Here is a 27,375-nt window from a genome sequence, read left to right on the forward strand (position 1 = left end):
TATCACATGGAGTGTATCGAGTTGGCTAAAGACAGGTATGTGGGATGCAAGAGACCTCCAGAGGAGATTGAAAGGGATCATTCGACACTTAGTCTGAAGACAGATGCAAATGCTTCAGGAACAAAAACAGAAGTTGCTGGAAAAGCTCAGCAGGTCTGGCAACATCTGTGAAGGGAGAAAACAGAGTTAGCATTTTGGCTCCGGTGACCCTTCCTCAGAGCTGATAGTGGCTGGGAAAATGTCAGTTTCTATGCAGAAAAAAGGAGGGGAGAATGGGGCAGGGTGTAAAACGATAGGATAGACCCTAAAGAGAGAGAAGAGCAGTTGGTCAGACAAAGAGTTGATAACAATCCAAATGTTTCAGCCTTGCCTTTAATGCTGATGTGCCTTGATCCCTCCTCATTGATGATGGGGATATTTGTGGACTCTCCACCTCCTGATAATCATTAGCCTGTTAACCACCACATCCTGAGGTTGTAACAATTACTGTACAAATGTAAGTTCATCCTTTCTTTCCTCAGCTCATTCTTTGTCTCGTTGCTGATTTTGCGAGCTTGCTTTGTGCAACCTAGCTGTTGTGGTTTTCGACATTGCAACAGACTTCAAAAGTAAATCACCTGTAAAGCTCTGGCTTTTTTTTCTCAGGCAGTATATAAATGTTAGTTTCACTCTGCTTCCGTTTTGTAAAATTATTGACAAGGAAGGAGTGGATGCCTTCAGGAGAAGATTATCGGGAAAGCGAAGCACTTGTAAACTCTAAGGCTATGTTATGTTGCACTCTGGTGACCAAATAAGTGGTTACTTCAACAAAAAAGACAAGTGAGAAGCTCAGTGGAAATCCAACTCATTTGTGTTACTTTATACTCAATGTTAATATTGTTGGGCATTTTGAAATCTTGATGCTCCAAGCATCTTTGAAAAGGAGGATCTTGTCCTGGGTGAGTGATCCCCAACCCTCAGAGATTACCATCAAATCTCCAGGAATGCAAAGGGTACTGATCAAACTCGAGAGAAGAATCATGAGAAGGCTTTTACAATACTGTCTCTTCTTTTAAATAAGTGTCTAAGCACTGTTTATTAGGAATAAAAGCATTAATGACAGAGAGGGGATTGCTATTTGACTGACAGTATAAAATCATCCAATCAGATAATACAACAACAGTAACAAAAACAGAAGTTGCTGGAAAAACTCGGCAGGTCTGGCGGCATCTGTGAAGAAGAAAACAGAGTTAACGTTTTGGGTCTGGTGACCCTTCCTCAGAACCCTCAGAGCTCTGAGGAAGGGTCACCGGACCCGAAATGTTAACTCTGTTTTCTCCTTCACAGATGTTGCCAGACCTGCTGAGCTTTTCCAGCAACTTCTGTTTTTGTTACCTTGTTAACACATAGCCTGCCATTACACCCTACCTGTTATGAATCACTAATAGTCTCCATTAGCAACTATTCACCCTCCCAGCCTGATCGTTGTCAACTCTTTGTCTGTCCAGCTGCTCTTCTTTCTCTTTAGGCTCTATCCTATCGTACTCTCCTTACTCCATTCCCCTCCCCTTTTTTCTGCATATAAAGTGGCATTTTCCCAGCCACTGTCAGTTCTGAGGAACGGTCACCAGACCCAAAATGTTAACTCTGTTTTTTCCTTCACAGATGCTGCCAGACCCGCTGAGCTTTTCCAGCAACTTCTCTTTTTGTTCCCGATTTACAGCGTCCGCAGTTCTTTCAGTTTCTTTTTCAACCCGATAATAGTTCCCTTTCCATCTGAATTTGGCAAGGCTGTGCATCATTGTCTTGAACAGAGATTAGAGAAACCAGGTCGCTGTGTATGACTGGCACAGAAGTGATGGGCCGAAGGGCATTTTTCTGTGTTGTAGATTCCTAAAGAGCTTAGGACTCTTTGATAAGGATGGGAGAGTAGGCATGGGGCAGGCTATAGGTGATATCTCCGAAAATACATTCGCAACCTTACCCCAGCCCTGCTCTGTGGTGAGAAATGACCCTGATGTGTTTCAGCTCCCATATGTTGCTTTGGCTCACTGGTTGTGTTGTTTCCACTCTTTTCTCGGTTTGTTTTCAGTGGGAGGGATTGAATTCAACTGTTTCCCATTTAGCTGGGCAATGCCTTGATCCAATGCTTTATGAGATGTCCCAGAAACTTCTCAAAATAAATTCTCATTTTGACAGGCACTGTAGGCTTCTAGGGTGGACAATTTGTCTTGTGTTGTTCCTGCAGCAAGTGATCTCCAAATATAATTGTGAAGGAGAAAGCCATTTACCCCCTTAAGCTCATTCTGTCTTTCAGTGAGAATATTCCAGATCCTAGCTCCATTTGACCTCCTTTATCCACGTCCATTCATACCTTTGCTTAACATCTGGACATAGAATTAAATATCGATCCAACATCAACTCCCATTCGTTGAAGAAGGTTCGAAGTATCGACCACATTTGACAGTCAATGAGTTTCTCTTTTTTTAAAAATGCATTCAAAGGATGCAGATGTTGCTGGCTGGCCCAGCATTTATTGCCCGTCCCTAGTTGCCCCTTGAGAAGGTGCTGGTGTGATGCCTTCTTCAACTGCTGCAGTCCATGTGCTGTAGGTTGACCCACAATTCCCTCAGGGAGGGAAGAAATGACGATATATTTCCAAGTCAGGATGGTGATTGGTTTGGAGGGGAACTTTCAGGGGATGGTATTCCCATATCTATTGCTATTATCCTTCTAGTTACCATGGGTTTGGAAGATGCTGCCTCAGGATCTTCCTAAACAAGCTAGCTCTAATATTTCAGATATGTCTCCTAGTTTTAGACTTCCCCAGCCTCAACCTCTGCTCACTTCTCTTCCCTCCTTTGCCATCTTCCCCTTCCCTCCTATCCCCTCCCCCTCCTTTCTACCCAGTGTACAATCCAACAAACAGTATCAAACTTCCATGACTCACTGGTTGTCCAACAGCTCATGATAAAAATGTCTCACGGTGATCGAAGGAAAGGGAAAAATCATGAAAAATCTTAGACTTGTTGCATCCAGGCACACTTTCCAGCTGGTTAAAAACAGAAGCTTTAGCAGAATTTTAATGATCCAGAGCCACCAATGTCAAAAGTGTGACACATTGATGTGGCCATCCAAGTTTGGAATCATTGACATACGGTTGCAACATTCAGAAAGGTGAATTAAATTTTAACCAGAAAATAAAGGTTTAAGTCCTGTTCCTTTGGCAGAATGATTCCAAACCTGGCACTGAGAGGAATTTCTGTGAAGCTATTGGACGGGATAGACCATACCCCTCTGACTATGACCCCTCTTCCCCATTTTGCAAACATAAAACATAAAAAGTGATCTGACCAAGCTTCCCCAGAATGTGGATGCGTGAACAACAACACATCTTTAATGTTAAAACTTATCAAGACATATCTAGCAATGTTATCAAACAACATTTGACACCAAACCTTTTGGAGATATAAGAAGAGACTGATCTGACATATGGGTTTTAAAGGTGCATCTTGAAGGAGGACAGTTTGAGGATCAGACGTTAGGAAAATCATGAAGTGGAATCAGGATATGTGTTAGATTGGAATTGGGAGTGCTGAGATCGTAGAAGATTGTGGATTTGAAGGAGGTTAAGGAGATAAGACTATGGAGCAGAAACAAAGTTGCTAGAAAAGCTCAGCAGGTCTCGCAGCATCTGTGGAGGAGAAAACAGAGTTAACGATAACTGCAGTCCGGTGACCCTTCCTCAGAACTGCAGTTAACGTTAACTCTTTTTTCTCCTCCACAGATGCTGCCAGACCTGCTGAGCTTTTCCAGCAATATAACAAAGTGTGAGGCTGGATGAACACAGCAGGCCCAGCAGCATCTCAGGAGCACAAAAGCTGACGTTTCGGGCCTAGACCCTTCATCAGAGCTTTACCAGCAACTTTGCTTTTGCTCCTGATTTACAGCATCCCCAGTTCTTTTGGTTCTTATTAAGACTATGGAGTAATTTGGACTCAAGTAGGAAATACATGCTATAATTTCAGAAATGTAGAAGACTTTTCAAAATAATTGCCACATTACAGCAGTGGTGCGCTGGTAACATACTTTATTAGAACAAAGAACAATACAGCACAGGAACCGGCCCTGTGGCCCTCCAAGCCTGAGCTGACACATTTTGCCCTTTCATACTAAAACTGTCTTCAATTCCAGCATCCATATCCCTCTATTCCCTTCCTATTCGTGTATTTGACCAGGTGCTTCTTGAATGGTGTCATTGTGTCTGCTTCCACCAGCTCCTCCGGCAGTTCATTCCAGGCAGTCACCACCCTTTGTGTGGAAAAAGTGCCTCTCACATTTCTTTTAAACTCCCCCTCCTAACCTTGAACCTGTGTCCCCTTCTAAATGAACCATCCACCCTAGGAAAAATCCTCCTACTTTCCACTCTATCCATCCCATTCACGATCTTATAAACTTCTGCAGGTTGCCCCTCAACCCACTGCATTCCAGTGAAAACAAACCTAGTCTATCTAACCCTTCTTCATAGCTAAAATCCCCCATACCAGGCAACATCCTGGTAAACCTTATCTGTACCCTCTCCAAAGCATGCACATCCTTCTGGTAGTGTGATGACCAGAACTGTACACTATATTCCGAGTTGTGTCTAACTAAAGTTTTATAAACCTGCAGCATAACTTGTCTAGAACAAAAACAAAGTTTCTGGAAAAGCTCAGCAGGGCTGGCAGCATCTGTGAAGAAAAAACAGAGTTAGCGTTTCGGGTCCGGTGACCCTTCCTCAGAACAGCGTTCTATTGAGTTCTGAGGAAGGGTCACCAGACCCGAAATGTTAACTCTGTTTTCTCCTTCACGGATGCTGCCAGACCTGCTGGGCTTTTCCAGCAACTTTGTTTTTGTTCCTGATTTACAGCATCAGTCATTCTTTCAGTTTTTATTAACATAACTTGCCTACCCTTATACTCAATGCCCCTTCCAATGAAGGTAAGGATGCCATAGGCCCTTTTTACTGCCTCATCTCCCTGCGCTGTCACCTTCAGTGATCTGTGGACCTGCACATCCAGATCCCTCTGCATATCAATGCTCCTAAGGGTTCTGCCATTCGCTGTATAACTTCCACCTGTACCTGACCTTCCAAAATGCATCACCTCACATTTGTTCAGATTAAACTCCATCTGGTTTAAGAAAAACTCCCATATTTCTGCCCATGCCTCCAACTGATCTATATCCTGCTGTATCCTCTGACAATCCTCCTCACTGTCTGCAATTCCACCATTCTTTGTACTGTCTGCAAGCTTACTAATTAGTTCAGCTAATTTTCTCCAAATCATTTATGTAGACCACAAATGGCAGAGGTCCCAGTATTGATCCCTGTGGAACACTGGTAGTCACTGTCCTCCATTCTGAAAAGCATCTTTCCTCCGCTACCGTCTGCCTCCTATGACTAAGCCAGTTCTGTAACCATCTTGCCAGCTCACCCCTGATACCATGTAACTCCACCTTTTGTACCAATCTGTCAGGCACAATGTCAATTGGAATTAAGAACATTGAGATGTCATAAGCAGTGTTATATAGGGTTGCTAATGCTCTAGACAAGGCCTGGAGTCTCAGGAAATTGAAGATCAATCTACAGGACACTGCCTTTATATTCATCAAAAGATGATACAGATCAAAACTTAAGATGCTTGCTATGCTTACATTGATGAATCTTTATTCCACAAAGCAAAGTCAATTATTCTGGAATTTCCTGTTGGTGTCCTTTCCATCTCCTCTATTTTTCTCAGAAGCTTTGGATTCTCACACCTTTAGTATTGCCCATTGTGTTGTCACTGCTGTGTGCAACCTCTGGAGATAAATCAAAGCATTGATTTTTTAATTTTGTTTTTATACATTTCCCTTTGCCAGATGCAAAAATATTGAAAATTTGGGGGAACAAAGTCTGTTTGGGTGATAGTCAACCCACACAAGGAGGAAGGCAGTGTGTCAGAATGGCAAGTATCATCATCGTTCAATCCCTACAGTGTGGAAACAGGCCCTTTGGCCCAACAAGCACACACCAACCCTCACAGCATCCCAGACCCACCTGCCTATAACCCACCTAATCTACACCTCCCTGCTCACTATGGGCAATTTAGCACGGCCAACACATCCTAACCTGCACATCTCTGGACTATGGGAGGAAACTGGAGCACCTGGAGGAAACCTACACAGACATGGGAGAATATGCAAACGCCACACAGGGTGGAATCAAATCCAGGTCCCTGGTGCAGTTAGACAGCAGTGCTAACCACTGAGCCACCATGCCACCCCATGTGTATGCGCTGCCAAATGTCTGATGAATAGCTGGAAATTGGTTTGCTGGGGACATGTGCAAGTCATGCAATGAAACCATCAAGAATAGATTTAGTCACAGAGGCAATACTAAATAAATGCAAGTTTGTCTTATCCTACTTTGTTTTAGTATGGCTTTCCTGTTCTTTGTGTAAGCTCATTAGGCCAGACCTGTAGGTTTCTTTGAACAATATTTATTGACATTAAAAACATGACAATATAGAAGCTGATTTCCTCTAGTTCCAACTTCTGGCAGAGGCTTCATGACATGACTACCGAGATTGCAGTTTCACAGCATATCTCAGAGGCTTATGTTCATTCAATAACGCTATCGCTACACTTCTCTGGTTTAAAGCGGACAAACCCAGGTCTTCCAGTATTTCCATGTAATTGAAGTTTCTTATCTCTGGTAGCTTTCCAATCAAGTGCTTTGACATTTCCTTCCAAAAGTGGGCTGCCCAAGATTGTACATAGTATTGCAGAAGAGCCATGATGTGTGATTTATCAATTTGTTTATTGCGGTTTATTAAGATTTAGCAAGAGTTATTCTTTTTCATGTTCTGTGCTAAAATATGAAGAATTTTCATGCGAGTAACAGATTTTGATATTGTCTTGCCACCTTCAAACATTGTCTGTCCAACAAATGTACCATTTAGTCTATTTTGCTAGGCATGTTGTGTGCAGTTATTGTAAAAGTTGATTGCCAGGTAATAAATTTGGAAATTATTTGTGAATGTTTGGAATATGTGAAATCCCCAAATTGGAATTGCTGTTAAATGGTCAATTTTTTTCCCACGGGCGGGACCGATGATTGGTTCCCTAACCGCCAATCAGTACTCTTTCGACCAATGAATGACCACGTCCCGCCCCGATCACGTGACCCACCCCTGTCTTCGTCTTCAACCAAACCTGATGAGGCGCAGCGCCCGCCACCGCGGCCTTTCTATTGGTGGGATGACGTCAGGCCCGGCGGGAGCCCGTTCTCCTATTGGTAAAGGCCGCTGTCAGTCGGGGTGGGACGTCCGGCGAGCAGGTTTGGTTGTGGTCGGAGTAGGGGGGAGGGGTGGACTTGTCCTCTGATGGGGGAATGAAAAGCCAAGGGCGAGTGCTGTGCGGGTCGGTGAGTGAAGGAGGGAGGGACGGTTTGTTAATTCTCAGAATAACCCACTTGGCTCGCTGAGTAAACCTTTCTTGTAGGTAAGGTGAGAGGTTCATGTATCTTTCGGTTCCCTTCCCCCGGCGTTTGCAGGATTTAGGTAAAAGCCACCATTTCTCCTCATCCTCCTCCTCCTCATCATCAGCAGCAAAGGGTAACCGGACTCCGACCGTTATCTCTGCTTCTCCCCCTCTGTACACAGATGCCCGCCAGACCTGCTGAGTTTCTCTTGTTTGTTTCAGATCCTAGAACCCCCCCCCCTTACAGTGCGGAAAGAGGCCATTCGGTCCATCTGGTCTGCACCAGCCCTCTGATGATCACCTGCTCCTTCCCCACCACCACCATAGCTCATCCACCTAGACTGCACGTTCCTGGACGCAATGTACCATGGCTAACCCTCCTAATCTGCACACCCTTGGACTGTGGGAGGAAGCCCATGCAGGCATGGGGAGAATGTGCACGCTCCACCCAGATGGTCCCCCAAAGGGTGGAATCAAAACCGGATCGGATGGTGGATGAGCCACCTGGATCCGGCATGATCTCCGGCGTCAGCTGGTACTAAGGTTCGTCGAGCCTTTCTTACCTGGAAGCTGCATGGGACCCTGAAGAGCGAGTTGCATCCTGTCATTGGGGGCCCCCCTGTGAAGTGGAGGTTGCCCTCTCTTTCTCAAGTGCCAGTGACTAGTGTGCTGCCTCACCATGCTGAGTGATCAGTCGAAGTGGTGCATGAGCTATGACTGTTCTGCGTTCACCCTCCAAACCCCCCTTCTCTTGGTGTCCCTTCATGATCTCTCTAGCCCCCAATCTTCTGTTCATTCTCACATCCCTCTGCTTCCCCTCTCTCCCAACCGCTTCTATCCTGAAAAACCAAAGTTGTTTCTTTCCTGTTGTGGCTGCTCAAATTCTGGACAGATGTGATTCAGAAAGTGTGGATTTTCTTGGTGTCACATGGAGTGGAGAAGGTGAGAACCATACATGTGCTCAAGGGGAAGCTGGATACACAGGTGAGAGACAGCAAGAGATAGATGGGTATCCTGATGAGGGTTTGATATAGGGAATAGGAGGGGGCATACGTGTAATATACATGTCAATCTTTTGGGCTGGATGGCCTGTTTCTCTCCTACAAAATTCCGTTTAGTTCTTTGAATCTGGACTCATCTCGCAGAGTTCAATATCTCACTTCTTCAGAATTCTTTCTCTTGCTCTACACTCTGTTAACTATGCCATAGTAATCCCTTCTCTGGTAGAAATGCCCTCTGTTTCCTCTTCACATTTATAATGAGTGTGTCTGCATTATCCTTACTCTGTGGCTGTAATTGTCTTTCTATAATAAAATGTCCAAAGCAGTGTGTACATTACTCACATTCTAGCCAATGCTTTTTTTGCGTTAAATTGTTTTTTTGTTAAATATTTGTATCTCAATACCCTCTTTTGTAAACTCAAAATACTGTCGACCTATTTCTGAGTATCGTTAACCTGCACTTACACTTTTAGGGATTTTTTTTGTGTTTCAACAACTTGGACTCTTCCTTCCTGGTGGCCCAGTAGTGTTCCTCGGGGATAGTAGGAACTGCACATGCTGGAGCATCTGCGATAACAAGGTGTAGAACTGGAGGAACACTAGGCCCAAAACATCAGCCTTCCTGCTTCTCTGATGCAGCTTGGCCTGCTGTGTTCCTCCAGCTCTACACCTTGTTCTCTCAGTGTTCCTCAGGCCTACCTTTTGGAGAGTGACTGCAGCAGGCAGCCTTTGTGTCCTGTGCGGCTTGTTTGTGACGAGCTTGTAAATTAGTTATGACTTGCTCAGCCACACAACTCCTGACATCGCGACAGCCATGTCTTAACATGGACATAAACACTGAACTCCAGGGGTGAGGTGAGAGTGACTGCCCTTGACAAGAGACAGCATTTCCCCAAGTGTGGCATCAAGGAGCCTAAGTAAAGCTGGAGTTGATGGGAATTGGGTGAAAAAACAAATGCTCTGGTTATCCCTTGTACAAAGGAGGATTTTTTTAGACTGGAGACCTGTGACAAGCGGTGTTTCACAGGCATTGGTACTGCATCCATTTTTGTTTGTCATTTAGATAAACTGTTTGAGAATATAGAAAGCATGGTTTGTAAATCTGTGGATGACACTAAAATTGGTGGTATAGTGGACTGTGAAGAAGTTTATCTAATCACAAAAAGACAATATCCTGATCATCAATGTATGGAGCTGGATGAACACAGCAGGCCAAGCAGCATCTTAGGAGCACAAAAGCTGACATTTCGGGCCTAGACCCTTCTAGGCCCGAAACGTCAGCTTTTGTGCTCCTAAGATGCTGCTTGGCCTGCTGTGTTCATCCAGCTCCACATTTTATTATCTCAGATTCTCCAGCAACTGCAGTTCCCTTTATCCTGATCAACAAATTGTTCAGTTGGGTCAATGGGCTGAAGACTGGCTGACTAAGTCTAATTTGGATGAATACAAGGTATTGCTTTTGGGTAAAACAAACAAAGGGCAGGACTTATACAATTAATGGTAGGGCCCAGGTAGTATTGCAGAACAGAGGGACCTTGGGGTTCAGGTACGTAAATCTTTGAGATTAGTGTCAACAGTAGACAAAATGGTTAAGAGGGTTTTTAGCAAACTTGTCTTCATTGCTCAGACCTTTGAGGATAGGAGTTGGGATGACATGTTGAGGTTGAACAGGATGTTGGTGAGGCCCCTTCTGGTGTACTGGTCCTGGTCTCCCTGCATAAGAAAGAATATTATTAAATTGGAGGGGGTTCCGAAAATAATTACTAGGATGTTGCTGGGACTGGAGAGCTTGGCTTGTAAAAATAGACTGGATAGGCTGGGACTCTTTTCACTGGAGGGTCGGAGGTTGAGGGGTGATCTTTATAGACGTTTATAAAATCATGAGGCGTATAGGTAAGTGTATAGCACGGATCTTTTCCGTAAGGGTGTGGGGGGGTGGGGCACGGATTAAAACTAGAGGGCATATTTTTAAGACGTGAGGACAAGATTTGAAAAAGGGCACAAAAGGCAACTTCTTTATACAGAGAGTGTTTTGTATCTGGAATGAACTGCCAGAGGTAGTGATGGATGTAGCTACAGTTACAGCATTTAAAAGATATCTGGATATGTAAACGAATAGAAAAGGTTTAGAGGGATAGGGGCCAATGCAGGCGAATAAGACTAGTTTAGTTTAGGAACATGGTTGGCATGGACTAGGTGAATCGAAGGGTCTGTTTCCATGTACTATGACTATGTGACTCTGAGATGGTTGGTGTTGTTGAATGTCCATCATCTCTGTTCCATGATATCTCTGGAGGAGTTCGTCAAGGTAGATAGTTTTGAATTGACCTGTTCTGAGATGGTATTACATATCTCTGGAGCAGTTGAGTCTTCACCCAGGCTTTTGTTCAGAAGCAGGAGCACTGGCACCATGCCAAAGAGCCTTAAGTTCCTCAGAATAATGTCATAGACCTAATCATCTTCAAATTCTTAATCAGTGACCTTCCCTCTGTCAAAAGGTCAAAAGTAAGGATGGTCGCAGATGATTACACAACATTCAGCACCATTTGAGATTCCTCAGATACTGATGCAGTCTAATGTCCAAATGTAGCAGTACTAGACACTCTCCAAAATTAGGCTGACAAGTGATAAGTAACATATTTGCCACAAAAGTGCTGGTCAATGACCGTCTCCAACAAGAAAAAAATCTAAACCTTGCCTCAACATTTGATAGTGTTACAATCGGTGAATTCCCCACTATGGACATCCTCGGGATTACCATTGACTGGAAACTGAACTAGACCAGCCATGCACATACAGTGGCTACAAGAGTAGGTTAGAGGTGAGAACTCCTGAAACGAGGCATTGTGGGACTACTTGCACCAAATGGACTGCAATGTTTCAAGAAAGCAGCTCACCACCACTTCCTCGATGGCAGTGAGGCTGGGCAGTAAATGGTAGCCCATTCAATGATGCCCATATCCCATGAATGAATGTATGAATGGAAAAAAATTGTGCCCATGTTGCGTAGAAATTACATTGAGGGGGTACAAAACCTTGCATTCCTGCAGCACCTTTCATACTCCCAATGTTCTAAGCCATTTCAACAGCCAATTAAATATGTCATAGTTGTGATCATTGTACTAAAATTAGGACATTTTGCAGACAATTTGCAGTTTGTGGGATCTTGCTTTTTATATAATGAGATCTGTTTCGGTGATAACTGTTTGCAAGGTCTGTGTTTTCCTGAACTCTGGGAAGTGTGCCACTTCTCTTCCAATATTTTCCATCTCCTCCCACCTTGCTTCATCTCACCCTATCAGCCATATCGTTCTCAACCTGGAATGGGAGGGAAGTCTTATGAAGAAAACATTGGGCAGGCTATGCTTGGGCAGTGGGGTTTGGAAGATTGAGGTGACTTGATTGAAACACGAGAACCTGAGGAGTTTTGACGGCTGGATGTAAAAAGAATTTTTTCTCTTGAGGAGTACTCTAGAAATAGGGTTCACTGTCTCAATATAAGGGAGATCCATTGAAGACAGCTGATGAGAATGTTCTTCTCATGGAAGGTTGTGGTCTTTGGTACTGAGTTCCTCAAAACGTTTTGGAAGCTAAGTCTTTGAATATTTTTCAGGCAGCAATGAATAGATCCTTGATAAGCAGGATTTGAAATGTTATCCAGGGTAGGCAGAAATGTGGAGTGATTGGATTAGCCCTGATCTCATTAAATAATGGAGAAGGCTCAAGGGAACGCGTAGCCTTTTCCACCTTCTGATTCCTATGTTTGTATTCCTTTCTCCTTCATATTTAACTCACTTTTAAATACGTAAGTCATTTGCCTGAAAGACTCCATGTCTGTAGTTGGGGCCAAGTGGTTAAAGTGATGGATTAGAAATCCATGGGTATTTTCCAATGTTAGTTCAAGTCCTGCTGACTGCACTTCCAAAGGGATCTTGTGGCAAAGTGGTAGGATCCAGTTCTTTTGCCGTAAAAGGTTTGAGTACAGGCCTTGTCTGCCTCAGGTGTTGTAACTTGTTCATGCAGGCTGTTTTTTTAAAAAAAACACCCATATGATTGTTCTCCTCACCCTTTGGGTAAACAGACTTCTCCTGAGTTGTTTATTGAATTTATAAGTAACTATTGAATGATTATTTTGGAGGTGCTAGTTTTTTCATTTGTTTTGTACAGCGTTTGAGCACAGCAGTTCAGTTAACTGAACAACTGATGGTTCAACAGTTACAGCTATGTGTGGATATGTTTAAATGTGAGATATATGTTGGCACGGTTTCACCTGCACACTAAGCTATTTGTGGTGCCAGGACCATGACTGCACCTAGATCAGGCTGTTTCTGCAAGTGTCCTGTAATTATTGACAGTATCTGAGATAATGGAAGCATCCAGCTTCCACATGTTGACAAGTGAAAAGAAAAGTTTACCTTTCGTGACCTCAGGATTTCACTAGGACTTGCACCAACTTAAGTGCTATTGAAGCAGTCACTTGCCATAACTATGTTGTTCCTTTAACTGCAGAAAAAAAATGCCTCTAGGTGCTTTTCGTTCATCTAATCAGACAAAATCTAATACTGAGCCACATGAAGGGATAGTGAGACAAGTCCAGAAGCTTGATCAGTGACAAGTAACTCCAGTGTAAGAGGTGCAGTAATTCAGTGCAACAGATGGCTTGCTGTGGTGAATATGTTAATAGGTTTGTTGCAGCAAGAGTGCAATGTATACACAGTAGTCTTTTATTTACTGTATAAGATGTAATGTAAAATGCATATGTGGAAAAAATGGCTACGTTGAATGCAGGAACACATCTGGGGATCATCTGACTTAGTTTCTCAAGCTTGGTTTTTTTTGCTATTTATAGCAATGTGTAAATCTCTTGAGTTTCTTCCTAGCACGTTGCAAACTCCTAGCTATTGTTTATGTGCTGAAGAATCTACAGTTGGTAGTTAGGTTCTCTATTTTTCTCCTTAAGCAAAAAAACATTGCAGCATGGGATGTTCGTGTGTACCTTTTGGATCCTGAGTAATTTGGTGTCCAATTCCTTTCTATTAATTAGCTGAAATTTTTATTTTGCTTTCAGAAAGCTGTCAAATCTTGTGTATTTAACCATTTGATTATGTTTGGGTTCTGCATCCTGAATACTTACCTTATTGGAGATCTAGTCAGACATGTGTAAGGTACACTTATTTTCCTTTTGGTCTAGCATACTGCTTTAAATCTCATTCACTGTTTCAGGTCGGGCAGATGTAGTAGCAACGTCACGCACCACTAGATGTTTACAGGGATTCTGTCTCTGACTTTTTGCTGCAGCAATCCACCCAACTGCCTCTTCATAGCCCTGTAACGTTGCTCCAAATATTTATTCCATCTTCCCTTAAAAGTTAACTTAGTTTCTCTACCTGCTTCCTGCAATATAACATCTTTAGGTTTTGGCAGCCCTTACATAAAACAGTGGCAACTTGCATTTTAAAAAACATTTTTACTTGGTTAGGGTCTGGAATGTGCTGAGAGAGTGCATTGGAGGAAGATTTGATCATGGGTTTCAAGATGGAATTGGGTTGCTACCTGCAAATAAAATGATCATAGGGCTAGCAAGAAGCAACAGGGCTCCATCCACTGAATGAGATGTTTCCTCTTGTGGAAGAATGTGGAACCAGGGGTCACTTTTAAAAGTAAGAAGTTGCTCACTTAAAACACAGATGAGGCAAAATGTATTTTCTCAGAGGGTCATGAGTCTTTGAACTGCCTTCCTGAAAAGGCAGTGAAAGCAGATTTGGTGAATGTTTTTAAGGAAGAGGTGGATAGATTCTTGCTCAGTAAGGGTAGTAAAGGTTATCTGGGTAAGTGAGCATTAGAATTCAGGTTAAATTACATCAGCCATGGCCCTATTAAATGGCAGAGCATGGCCTACTCCTGCTTCCTGTTCATAGGTTCATGTTACAGGTACAGGCAGACCTTGAGTTATGAATGGATTCCATTCTTCTGTGTTTTCATAAGTCGATTTGTATGCAAGTCAGAACACAGTACAATATAAAATAGGTGTTTGTAAAAATGAGCAGACATTCACATGTTCAGATCTTTGATATTAATACCTCACTGTGTAGGATTCTGTTTGTAAGTACGAGTGTTTGTATTTTGGACGTTTTCAAGTTCGGTGTTACCTGTAGTTGATTTTCTCTTTAACACTGTAATTCAGAAACAACAGAGGAGAGAGATTGGATGATATCTGTTTCCCATACCTTGGCACATTTTCTGAGCTGCTGCATTGAATTGTAGCAAATTGACCCTACTGGCTAGTTTGGTATTCCCTGTAGTTAGGCCTGATTTGTTTCATTTAGTTAACAAATAGATTTTTGCTTTTACATTTTAACTTCTTCTAAGGCTGGCATCTTATTTATTTATAAATAAATTCAGGGTAGGTGTGTTGTAATTTCATGTATTTCTTGTGTTTGATTTTAGATTAAGCAGGAACCTCCACCACTGGTAACTGTGCCTAAAGCTGTCCATGTTGTAAGTTTGTGAATTCCCCCTCTAAACTTCTACCTCTTTGCATAATTGCTACTTGTAATATTTTCTCCTTTGGTGTGTCGTACATCTTTGTTTCTTGTGCCTCTGAGGTTCCCCGTGTCTACTATTATCTGTTAAAAGATGCCATATAAGTACAATTTTTAAAAAAGGGGCACTACAGATGCTGGAGACCAGAAGGAAAAGCAGAAAAAGCTGGAGAAACTCAGCTGGCCTGGCATCATCTGTGAAGAGAGAAACAGAGTTAACATGTCATGGCCAATATGACTACTTCACATCACAGAATACGTTATTTTAAAAAGAAGTTTTAGTTACAACATTGTACCTTATTAGTGACATAGCAGTCATTCCAGTTGGGACTTTCTTGTGAAGTATCTGCAATGGCACTTTCTGACTCCCTGACTTCTGCCACCCAGAAGGACAAAACAATAGGATCCCAGGCAACACTATGACCTTCCTGATCCCCTCCAAGTTGTGCACCACACCGACTTGAAAAATATTGTTTGATCAAAATCAACATCGCACAGAACAGATTGGAAGAGTTCTTGAGGGCAGATATGCCCTTGTCTCATGAACAAAGTTTTAAATATTTAATCCTTTTCAGGCTGGTGAAATTATGCTGTGTTCAGATAGAAATTTCAGATTTTGTTTTGAAAGAGGTTTCCCTGCATGTACTGCTCATTTTTTAACCGTCATTCAATGTCAGTGTGCCAACAGTTCTCCTTTTAACTTAGTTGTGTTTCTCTTTTTCAGCAGGATGTAATGTTTGTTCTGTACCAAACTGTATCCTGAATACCCCAACCCTGGGGCTAATGATGTCTGGTGGAATAGTGGGAAGTGAGCCTCAATCTGTGTTCAAGGTACATACCTTTTAAATGTTTTTGAGTTCAACCCTGTGCATTGTTTAAGGGAAAAATAATCAAATAATCAACTGGAGCAGTGGCTTCCATGCCCCCAAATTGTTTCATGACTGCCTGCTGTTGGAATGAGATGCAACATAAGAGGGTTATGATTCCTATCCTTAATTTGAAGTGTAGCAGTTATTGTAATTGACTAATAATCCAGAGAACAGGAGTTGCAAATCCCACCATGGCTACTTTTGGAGATAATGGGAACTGCAGATGCTGGAGATTCCAAGATAATAAAATGTGAGGCTGGATGAACACAGCAGGCCAAGCAGCATCTCAGGAGCCTGCGCCTGCTGTGTTCATCCAGCCTCACATTTTATTATCATGGCTACTTTTGGATTCAGTTTTGTTTATCTGTTTTTAAGTTCTGTGAGATCAACATAAAAAAATCCATCAGTCATGGAAGGACAGGAAATCTGCTGTCCTAACCCAGTCTGATTTCCTTGTGACATCAGTTTCAGGTCACCGTTGGCTTTTAACTGCTCACGGAAATAGCCCAGTAAGCAACTGTGTCGGATCACTAGCAGTGTTCGAGTGGAGGGCCACCTACCTCGTCCTCAGGGCAACATGAATGGTAAATGTTGCTGCTGCTAGTGATGCCCAAATCCAGCAGCATTCGGCATATTTGAAGTGAGTGCAGGGAAATTTGGGAAGAAGGTGAGGAAATGGATTTGCCTGTACATCAATGCTGTCACAGCTGGTTAACATGGAGTGGTGAGTTGGCTTCTCTCCTCAGCTGAAAGGTGTTGAAGGCCCCTGTTGCATTGGACACCAGCTAACTCCGTAACCTACCCGATGCTAAAACATTTTTGGTGCTTTGATTTTATCTTTTCCAGTACTAGTCTCAGTGAATTAACTTCAGTGAAGCCTTCCCGGTTTTCTGCTCTTGAATTTAGATGATGTTGGCCCAAGTGCAAGTACAAATGAAACTGTCCCATTGGCTCAGACTCCCACACTGCATTCTTTTGGAGATCAGAACTTAACTGTTGCTAAAAGAAGGTGCCTGTGCCTTGAGCTGTCAGGTCCCTAAGCTCTGAAATTCCATTTTTAAACATTGCTGTTGCACTTTGTCGTTGACCACCCGTCCAAGTGACCCGTTCTGTAGATCAATGTCTACTTTCGTTTTATAGCACCTCCCTGTCTGCCCTCCATCCCCAGTCTGTCACTTGTGATTCCAGATCTACTGCAATGTGGTTGGCTCTTAACTTCCCTCTGAAATGGCCCAGCAAGCTACTGAGCCCTAGGGCTGCTAGGGATGGATAACAAATACTGATTTTGCCAGTGATGTCCACATCCCATGAAAAACTATTTAAAGAGCCTTGAGATATTGTGCTATGTTAAAAGTGCTGTATAATTAAAATTGATTGTTATTTGCCAGTTAGGTCAGATTAGTGTTGCTGTGTGGTGAGCATATTTGGAACAACTTACTAACAAGCCTACAACAGCTTGGCTAGGTGCTGGGTTTAAATTTGCAACCTCCCTGGGCACATGCAATGATACAAGGAATATTCTGCTCTGACTTTGTTAATCTGGGGAGAATTAAAGTATGTCCCTGCACTGTTGCTGATTGGGCAGTACTCCTGTTAAAGGACAGCCATTTGGTGTCGCATGGTTTATGTTTGGAAGAGGTTGAATTTGGAATAGTTGGTACTCTTCTGGTTTGCTGATGCTTGAAGAACCAGTGATCCACAGAGCTTTCCCCATCTGTATATTGCAGTATTTAATTAAGCTTTGAACTTGTGTAGCTGAGGCTCCATTTAAACCTATGGCTCAGTCTCTGTAGGAGTCCTGTTTTAAATTCATTTGGGGTTACGTCATTTCGCACAAAACAGCGTGTACTCGGAGTAAACACTCAATGGAAAGATACTGAAAGATGTAATGAAAAAAGATGACTTGAGAGTCAAATCTTCTGAAAGTGAATCTGGAGGTCGATAAATTTATTTAAAATTTCACTTAGATTTTACAAATCTGTGAGGAAAGGCAGTAAATAAATTTGTACAAAATGTAGGGTTTGGCCGCAGTATTAAATTCTCAGACTTGACGTCGGCTTGTTTTTGGTTTGCAAATAATCATTACTGAGTTCAATCTGTCACAACACAGTTGGTGCCTTAAGCAATAGCCATGCAAAAAAAAACCAAATTACCTTCTTTTGTTCTGAGTTCAGACAAAACCCTCATCTTTCAATTCTTACCTTTTACAAATTGAGAAGGAATGTTTAAAATCTTCAAAGGGCTCTCGTCACTCGCATCCTTCCTGGTAATGTTTAATTCAGTATGACATGGTAGTTGTATCTCAGTTTCATAATTAATTTATTGACTATTGTCTGATTTTGTTTGTGATATAGTGCTCTGATATTTGACTTGAGTGTTTCTTGCTCATAAACAAATTCTCAATCTCAGAATTACTTACTGTGCAGAAGGAGGCCATTTGGCCCAATGTACCTGCACCAGCTCTTCAAGTGAACAATTCACCTGTGCCATTTCCCTACTTAGCCCCTATAACTCTTTTAATTCTTCCTTTTCAAGTACAAACTCTCCTTTGATTCTTTCAATTGAACCTTCTAGGACTACACTCACAGGCAGTGCAAAAGCTTTTGTTTTTCTTGCTAATTATTCACTGAAATATTCTGGAAATGAGCAACTTTGACTATTTTATTATTTCTAAAATTGTGCATGTTTCATGATATTCTGTTTGTACTTGTAAAAAAGATCTCAATCCCATGCAATGGAATCAAATCGAATCCTAATCCTGTGTGTAGGACAAGGTATTTTATGTTAATTATGGCATTGTATGTATTATTCATCATAGGAAGCACATTAAAATGAGGAATGGCTAGTATAGACTAATTTAATATGGTGCAGCGCTGGGAATTTATAGCTCTGAAGAGTAACAAGAGAGATGGGGAGGAATGGTGAGCTATTTTCTGTACTGAGGGTATTAACGTTATGCTGGTATTGGTGGGGCAGATAGAGAATGTCGCCCTGTTCTAACTGAGTCAGTGACAAGGGGTTAACAGTTTAAAGAGAAATTTAGGAGGGAATTTGAGAAATCTGTTTGTGGAGAGTTGTTGGACCACATGGGCTTTGCTAAAAGGAATGGTCGCGATAGATACGTGCATTTATTAAGGTAAAAAGCTTGAAACAGAGGCACATACAAATTCTATGAGACTGTTGGGGATTAGTTTTGGATGCTCTAACAAATAGCCAATGCTATATTAGTCATCTTCTGTGCTGTAAGTGAATGATTCCAAATGGATCAGTGGAGAATTTCAGACAGACTCAGACCAGTCTGGAACTATTGAATGTAATCTTAGCTTCTTGTTGAAGACACTTTTCTCCCTTCTTTGCTGCTACCCTCTGCTGACCTTCTTGGGAGCACTGAAGAACTGCTGATTCCTGCTGATGCCATTCGGAGGGAGGGGAGAGCAGGCGATAATGGAATGCAGGCGTCATGCTGCAGTCCCGAGTTGCCGCCTCTTAGTTTGGGGTTATTCTGAGTAAGGAGTTGGATGCACAAGGCTCCATATGTTTGTGGCAATTGTGTTTGTTTTTGCTGGTTGCTACTGTTACCTTGTTTTTAATCCTGGCTTTTCATTAATCTAGAAGGAGCAAGTGGTTAGAACACTGAGGCTAGGGCAGGATCTTTGACTGGAGCTGCATGGTAATTGAGAGCTGTCAACCTACTGGCATTGGAAGGAAGCGCCAGAGAGGGACTAGGGCAACCATTCAGTTTTGTGGGGATTGCAGCTTTCTGCATTTTTTCCACCACAAACCGCCCACCAGCTCCACCCCATCCTCAAGGGAGCCCTGATTCTGAATTTTAAAATGCAATGAGAACTGACTGAAACATCCCAAACCCCTCTGCTTGATGGCCCTCGCCAAGTGACTGAACAAGACTTCGGCAAACAGATCCTTTCCTTGTGGACGTACGGGAAAAGTTGACCTGGGTGCACAATGTCGTTGAGGAGAACGGACGGGGCATCCATTATCCAAGCCCTGGCGATGACAGTGGCTGAGATTCCAGTATTCCTGTACTCTACATTTGGGCAGGTACGTTGATGACCAACAGGGCAAGATTCTCTCTTTGAGGGTGAGTGGGTTGGATCCTCACAAACTCCGATATTGTATGTGCTTTTCAAAGTAGGTATGCCAAGTAATTTCACCATTCTGACTTACAAATAATTGCAGTTTGTGTAATTTGAAAGAAAACATTGGCAGAAACTTTGCAGCCTTTGAAAAGCTAACATTTGAGCTGACGTGACACAGGTCCAGGACTATAGCTGCCAGGTGTGGAAGGGGGGGGCGGGGGGGGGGGGGGGGAGTGGGTGTAGTCAGGCAGAGCATGACCCGACATGAGGGGGAATAATTTTAAGAAGATAGAATTACTTGTGGGTTTGAAAGATGCAAGTGCCAGAGAATGAAACACCTTTTCCAGCAGTAAGTGTCTTGAGGCCAGGGGTATTATTTCCTGAGTCCCATTTGAGAATAGTACTACCTTCTGTGGTATCCTTTTTATCCACTCACCAGCCTGTTGCATTCCCCTCAAGTAAATTTTGCCAACATTTGTTTTGTGTTGTAGGCCCATCAAGACTAGTCGGGCTATTTCCATACATGGCCCATGCACGCAACAGAGGAATAGTTCATCCCTTCAGTCTGTGCTCCTTATTACGTTCAGTGGAATTTCCTACACCGTACCATATGTCTTGCACAAGTGCTTCCTCTCACTCCGCTTTATTTCATCCGATCAACGTACCTATCTATTTCTTTCTCCCTCATGTACTTCATTAACTTACCCTAAGTGTGTTGATGCGATTTGCCTTGGCCACTTCTTAAGATAATGAATTCCACACATTTACCAGAATGGGGTGTTCTTGGACCTAAGACTTGGATTGCTTTTCAACTCATTTAATTTGTTTGATTTGTATCTTGGTACATATGTGGAGTAAAGTTAAAAATAAAGCCAAACTGGTGAGTGTATAACCTGGAGTTCAGTACCTTAAATTGACTAGAGTTGGTTGGTTGGTTTTTGAGTTTGAAGTGATGAATGAAGAGATGCTGTCTGATATCTCACTCCCTCTTCTAGATGTTTTGCTTGATGCAGTTCAGTTAAACCCATTGATTTTTGGATGTGAGTTTGCTCGGTGAACTGGAAGGTTAGTTTTCAGACGTTTTGTCGCCATTCTGGGTAACATCATCAGTGTGCCTCCAGTCAAGCACTGGTGTTACGTCCCGCTTTCTATTTATCTGTTTAGGTTTCCTTGGGTTGGTGATGTCATTTCCTGCATTGGTGATGTCATTTCCTGCATTGGTGATGTCATTTCCTGCATTGGTGATGTCATTTCCTGTTCTTTTTCTCAGAGGTAGATGGGCTCTAAATCAATGTGTTTGTTGATGGAATTCCGGTTGGAATGCCATGCTTCTAGGAATTCTCATGCGTGTCTCTGTTTGGCTTGTCCTAGGATGGATGTGTTGTCCCAATCAAAGTGGTGTCCTTCCTCCTCTGTATGTAAGGATACTAGTGATAGTGGGTCATGTTGTTTTGTGGCTAGTTGATGTTCATGTATCCTGGTGGCTAGCTTTTTGCCTGTTTGTCCAATGTAGTGTTTGTCACAGTTCTTGCAAGGTATTTTGTAGATGACGTTTGTGTTGCTTGTTGTCTGTATGGGGTCTTTTAAGTTCATTAGCTGCTGTTTTAGTGTGTTGGTGGGTTTGTGGGCTACCCTGATGCCAAGAGGTCTGAGTAGTCTGGCAGTCATTTTGGAAATGTCTTTGATGTAGGGGAGAGTGGTTATGGTTTCTGAGCACGTTTTGTCTGTTTGTTTGGGTTTGTTGCTGAGAAATTGGCGGACTGTGTTCATTGGGTACCCGTTCTTTTTGAATACGCTGTATAGGTGACTTTCTTCTGCTCTTCGCAGTTCCTCTGTGCTGCAGTGTGTGGTGGCTCGTTGGAATAATGTTCTAATGCAGCTTCGTTTGTGGGTGTTGGGATGGTTGCTCCTGTAGTTCAGTATTTGGTCTCTGTGTTGTTTTCCTGTAGACGCTGGTTTGAAGTTTCCCATTGGCTGTTCGCTCTACTATGACATCTAGGAATGGCAGTTTGCTGTTGTTTTTCTCCTCTTTTGTGAATGTTATGCCAGTAAGGGTATTATTGATGGTCTTGAAGGCTTCCTCTAATTTGTTTTGTTTAGTGATGACAAAGGTGTCATTCCACATTTCGGACCCAAAGTTTGGGTTGGATGATTGGCAGAGCTGTTTGTTCAAGTCTCTTCATTACTGCCTCTGCTAAGAACCCTGATATCGGAGACCCCATGGGTGTTCCGTTGGTTTGTCTGTAGGTTTTGTTATTGAAAGTGAAGTGGATGGTGAGGCATAGGTCCACTAGCTTGATGTTGTCCTTGCTGATGAGGTTGATGGTGTCTGGTGTATGTGTCTTCTGTTCTTCTAATAGTGTAGTCAGTGTTTCTTTGGCCAGGTTGATGTTGATGGATGTGAACAGGGCTGTTACGTCAAAGGAGACCATTATTTCATCCTCTTCTATCTTGGTGTCTTTGGTGTTCAGGAATTCTTGGGTGGAGCGAATGGAGTGGCGTGAGTCTTCTACTAGGTGTTTTAGTCTTTGGTGTAGTTCCTTGGCTAATCTGTATGTTGGTGTTCCAGGTAGCAAGACTATGGGTCTGAGGGGGGCTCCTGGTTTGTGAATTTTTGGTAGTCCATAGAAGCGTGGTGTGTTGAATCCATCTGGTTTCATTTTTGGAAGTCTCTCTTGTTTAATTCTCCAGATATTTGAGTAAGGCTGTGATTCGGAACACTACAGGAGCAACCATCCCAACACCCACAAACGAAGCTGCATTAGAACATTATTCCAACAAGCCACCACACACTGCAGCACAGAGGAACTGCGCAGAGCAGAGGAAAATCACCTATACAGCGTATTCAAAAAGAATGGGTACCCTATGAACACAGTCCGCCGATTCCTCAGCAACAAACCCAAACAAACAGACAAAACGGGCCCAGAAACCATAACCACTCTCCCCTACATCAAAGACGTTTCCGAAATGACTGCCAGACTACTCGGACCTCTTGGCATCAGGGTAGCCCACAAACCCACCAACACACTAAAACAGCAGCTAATGAACTTAAAAGACCCTATACAGACGAGCAACACGAACGTCATCTACAAAATACCTTGCAAGAACTGTGACAAACACTACATTGGACAAACTGGCAGAAAGCTAGCCACCAGGATACATGAACATCAACTAGCCACAAAACAACATGACCCACTATCACTCGTATCCTTACATACAGATGAGGAAGGACACCACTTTGATTGGGACAACATATCCATCCTAGGACAAGTCAAACAGAGACCCGCACGAGAATTCCTAGAAGCATGGGATTCCAACCGGAATTCCATCAACAAACACATTGATTTGGAGCCCATCTACCACCCTCTGAGAAAAAGAACAGGAAATGGCATCACCAACCCAAGGAAACCTAAACAGATAAATAGAAAGTGGGACATAACACCAGCGCTTCGTCGGAGGCTCACTGATGATGTTACCTAGAATGGTGACGAAACGTCTGAAGACTAACCTTCCAGCTCAGTGAGCAAACTCACGTCCAGAAACTTAACCTGAGCTACAAATCTTCTCAAAACTCGCTACCATTGATTTTTATGCTCTCTTTGCTGGCATTCACTGTTAAAGCTCAGCATCACGGCAGTGCAGTGGTGTAGGTTTCACGCTTTTTTCTTGAGCATCTTTCTGGGATTCAAAGCCTCTCATTTCAGAAACAAATGCTTGAGCATAAATCTGTTGTCTGTTCCAGTGGTTCATTCTACAAAAGTACTGACTCGGGCAGGAGGAGCCCATCTGTTCCTTCAAGACTGTTCCACCATTCAGTAATATCATAGCTGATCTGTTTCTGTTCTGAATTGCATGTTCCAGACAATCCCTGGTAACCTTTTAAATTCTTGTTAGGCAAGAGAATCAACTCCCGCTGCCTTATAAAATACTGAATGACACCTCTGTCATTTTCCGAGGCAGAGAGTTCCAAAGTCTCTCGGGTCTAGAGAAAAAATATTCCCCTCGTTTTTGTCAAGAAGCGTGACCCCTAATTTTAAAATTGTCTCCTAGTTCTGAACTTATCCTGCCAAATTTAGTATCTTTCCACATCCACCTTGCCAAAACTAAAACCTTCAATCAGATCAACACTTGAACTCCTAAGCTCCTGTGAAGACAAGTCCAGCCTGTCCAATCTTTCCTTTTAAAACAACCCCCTCATTCCAGGAGTCAATTGAGTAAACCACTTTCAACTTACTTCCTTAAATAAGGAAACCAATAATGCACGCATTATTTGAGCTGTGGACTCAACAATGCCTTTGTAACTGAAACATAATATTCTTACTTGTATGTTCAGTTCCCCTCATAATAACAGATAGCATCTTCACTTGTGAATTCCACAGTCATTCACCATATGAATAATACCGTTTTCTCATTTTTCCTGTCAAAATGAACAATTTGACACTTTTTCACATTATATCTTGACAGAGTTTTGCCCGCTCACTTTATCTATATTAGTCTGCATCTTTGTTATGCCACCTTCACAACATACTTTCCTACGTATCTTTCTCATCTGCAAATTTAGCTGCTGTCCCTTACATCCTCTGAACTAAGTCAATGATATAAATTGTAAAATGCTGAGGCCCAGTACAGACCCCTGGAAGACCATCCTTGTCACATTCCTGCCATTTGGACAAAGATGCCTTTATGTGTACTGTTTTCGACTAGCCAGCCAGTTGTCTATCCATGCTAATACGTTATTCCAACTCCACAAGTTCCCACACTGTGCAATAACTTTTTATATGGCACCTTGCCAGATACCTTCTAGAAATCCATTGAGTCTTACTGGGATGCTTTTTGTATTCTCTGACAAAAACAGAAGTAAAGTATTAATTAATTATATCTGGTATTTCCTTGCCATCTACAGTAAGTCCCCGTTCTTGCCCTGTAGAAGATTAGCACTGACTTGAATTACTCTCTTCCATTTCAGAGACCTATAGAAACTCTTGCTATCTGTTTTTAAACTTCTGGATAGCTTTCTTGCTCTTAATTTTTGGTCCAGATTGACCTTTTAATTATTCACTGCTGTTCTATATATTCTGACTAGTCTGTTGACCTGCCCTCTCCTCTCATTGTAGTATCATACACCTTTTCTGTAACTAATTAATGAGTTCTCCCACTGGAAATTTTACTCACGGTAGAAGTGTACTACTTAGGAGTTTTCTGACATCCCTTTAGATGTCTGCCATTGCTTCTCTGGTGATCTATTGCCTAACCTGACATCCCACTTCATTCCAGCTAGCTTATGTTTCATGCCCATACAGTTGCTCTTAAGTTTTTTTTAAATACTTTTCTTAGGCCAACTCTCTTTCAAACTGGATGTAAAATTAAGTCATGTTATGATTGCTACTACCTAGTAGTGCCTTTACTCTAAAGTCATTAAGTAACCCTGTCATGTTACACAACACCATGTGCAGTATAGCCCTCTCTCTGGTCAGTTCCAAAATGAGCTGCGCTAAATACTCCACATTAAAGCTACTACTACCAATCTGATTTTTATAGTTGACACATATAACACTTAATATTTCTTTTATTACTGTTCCTACATCATGCTTATTGTTCAGGGATCTAAAGGTCACTCCCACAAGTGATATCCTTTCCCCACTATTTCTTTATCTCCACCTGTGCCGATGGTTCAGCAGATCAGAGCAGAACAATGTCATCTCAATTGCAGCAATGTCATCTTTGATTAGGAGAGTTAACCCTGTTCCTTTTAAACAGCTGCTTATTTTTCTTGACTGTCATTTGGCCCTTTAAAATGCAACTCCATCCTTATTATCTTGCAGCCACATCTACATTATAGTGATCAGATCATATTTATTCAATACAGGGTGTGCTATCGATTTCCTTCCTCTCTGAGTACTATGTGCATTCAAATACAGAGCTTTTAGATGTGCTATTTATTTTTGTAGTCTCTAGACTCAATAGCTTAGTTAGTCTTAGATTTTTCTCTCTTTCTGTTGCTGCCATTCTCTGAAGTTTGTTTTCCACATTGATATTTTGCTGTCCTACCTCAACGCTTTCTTTCTCTCTCAATTTGTTACGTTAATCAAGCTTGAGCCCTCACTTCAACTTGTTTAGTTTAAAGTGCTGTCTACATAATTCATTAGGCAACTTGTGAGAACATCAGTTCCGGTATGATTCAGATGGAGTTTGTCCCGATTGTACAGACCCAGTTTTCCCGAGTACTGGTGCTTGTGCCCTGTGAACCAGAATTCACTTTTCCCGCACCACCCTCTGAGCCATGTATTTACTTCTCTAATCCTATTCATTCTGTGCCAGTTTGCATGTAGCTCAGATAGTAATCCAGATATTATTATTTTTGCTTTCTGACTTGTTACACAGCCTGTCATATCTACTCAGCAGAACATCTTTTCTGCCTTGCCATTGTGTTGTGTACCAGTGTGGAACACAAGCATAAGATCCCCCTCTTTCCACTGCAAGTTCTTCTCCGGCCCACAGCAGATATTCCAGACCTGGCACTGGACAAATGACAGTTATCTGGACGTGTGCTCTTTGCTGCAGAGAACCACGTTAATTCTATCCCATTACTGTTCCATACCATCACTATATTCCTTCTTACTCTTCACTTGCAAAAGACTTCCTGTACCACAAGTGTAATTGCCAGTTAATTCATTGAAAAAAGAACTGAGAATCTCAAACCTATTAGGCAGCTGGAAAGGCTGAGGCTTTTACTGAGTCCCTGAACTGCCTTACTTGCAGTCATAACCTCCTGTCCCTCACCGTTGACTCAATCAGAAGTTCCTTTCCTAAGGATATGAATAAAGTGCCCAGGTAGTTATTCCCCTCCCTGTTGTGTGTCACAGTATATGCAGACTAGCTTCCAGCTCAGATACTCACAGCTGATGTTTCTGCAGTTGTATTTCCTTGCTGCCTCCAGAAGCTCCCAAATTCACCTGCCTTGCCATCATTTATGTTTGTTAATTGATTAGAATCGATTAATGAGGTTGTTGACTCTCCGAGTTGGCTTGTTTTCATTCAGACATTTCATCACATACTAGGTGACATCAGTGGAGCCTCTTGAAAGTTTGATTAATTTCTAACTGATGCATCCTGCACCTCCCAAATATTTTAGCACTGCCAGTAAACTTGTTAAACGGTAAAGTACCTACATTACTGATTACACTTACAGTTTCTAATTATATCAGTACTGATTTGAATGTTACTTCTGCAAAACTGTGAAATCAAATGCTGAGGCTGAAACATCTAGTCGAGGGAACACTCTCCTTGCCTTTCGCTGAATCCCTTACTCAGCACAGTTCTTGCAGCAAGCCTTCATGCCTTGCATTCTACTTTGAACCAATTCCCGAAAATATTCACTTGGCCT

At 42.3% G+C, this 27,375-nt stretch overlaps 1 protein-coding gene across 7 annotated transcripts in view; it reads left to right on the forward strand.

Moving 5' to 3' along the window:
- Positions 1–7,349: 7,349 nt before the first annotated feature.
- The window catches only part of miga2 (mitoguardin 2), a 54,930-nt gene continuing 34,904 nt past the window's right edge, over positions 7,350–27,375 (forward strand). Inside the window, exons 1-4 of one of the 7 annotated variants that reach the window (XM_048559255.2) lie at positions 7,352–7,426; positions 14,931–14,981; positions 15,750–15,856; positions 19,507–19,953. In XM_048559255.2, the coding sequence (XP_048415212.1) occupies positions 19,858–19,953 (96 nt within the window). In that variant the 5' untranslated portion in view covers positions 7,352–7,426; positions 14,931–14,981; positions 15,750–15,856; positions 19,507–19,857. Of the gene's footprint in view, positions 7,509–14,930; positions 14,982–15,749; positions 15,857–19,506; positions 19,954–27,375 lie in introns of all 7 variants that reach the window. The other 6 variants (XM_048559256.2, XM_048559258.2, XM_048559259.2 and 3 more) reach the window with 6 other exon arrangements.

This window comes from Stegostoma tigrinum, chromosome 29 (assembly GCF_030684315.1).
Source record: "Stegostoma tigrinum isolate sSteTig4 chromosome 29, sSteTig4.hap1, whole genome shotgun sequence".
Classification (NCBI taxonomy): Eukaryota; Metazoa; Chordata; class Chondrichthyes; order Orectolobiformes; family Stegostomatidae; genus Stegostoma; species Stegostoma tigrinum.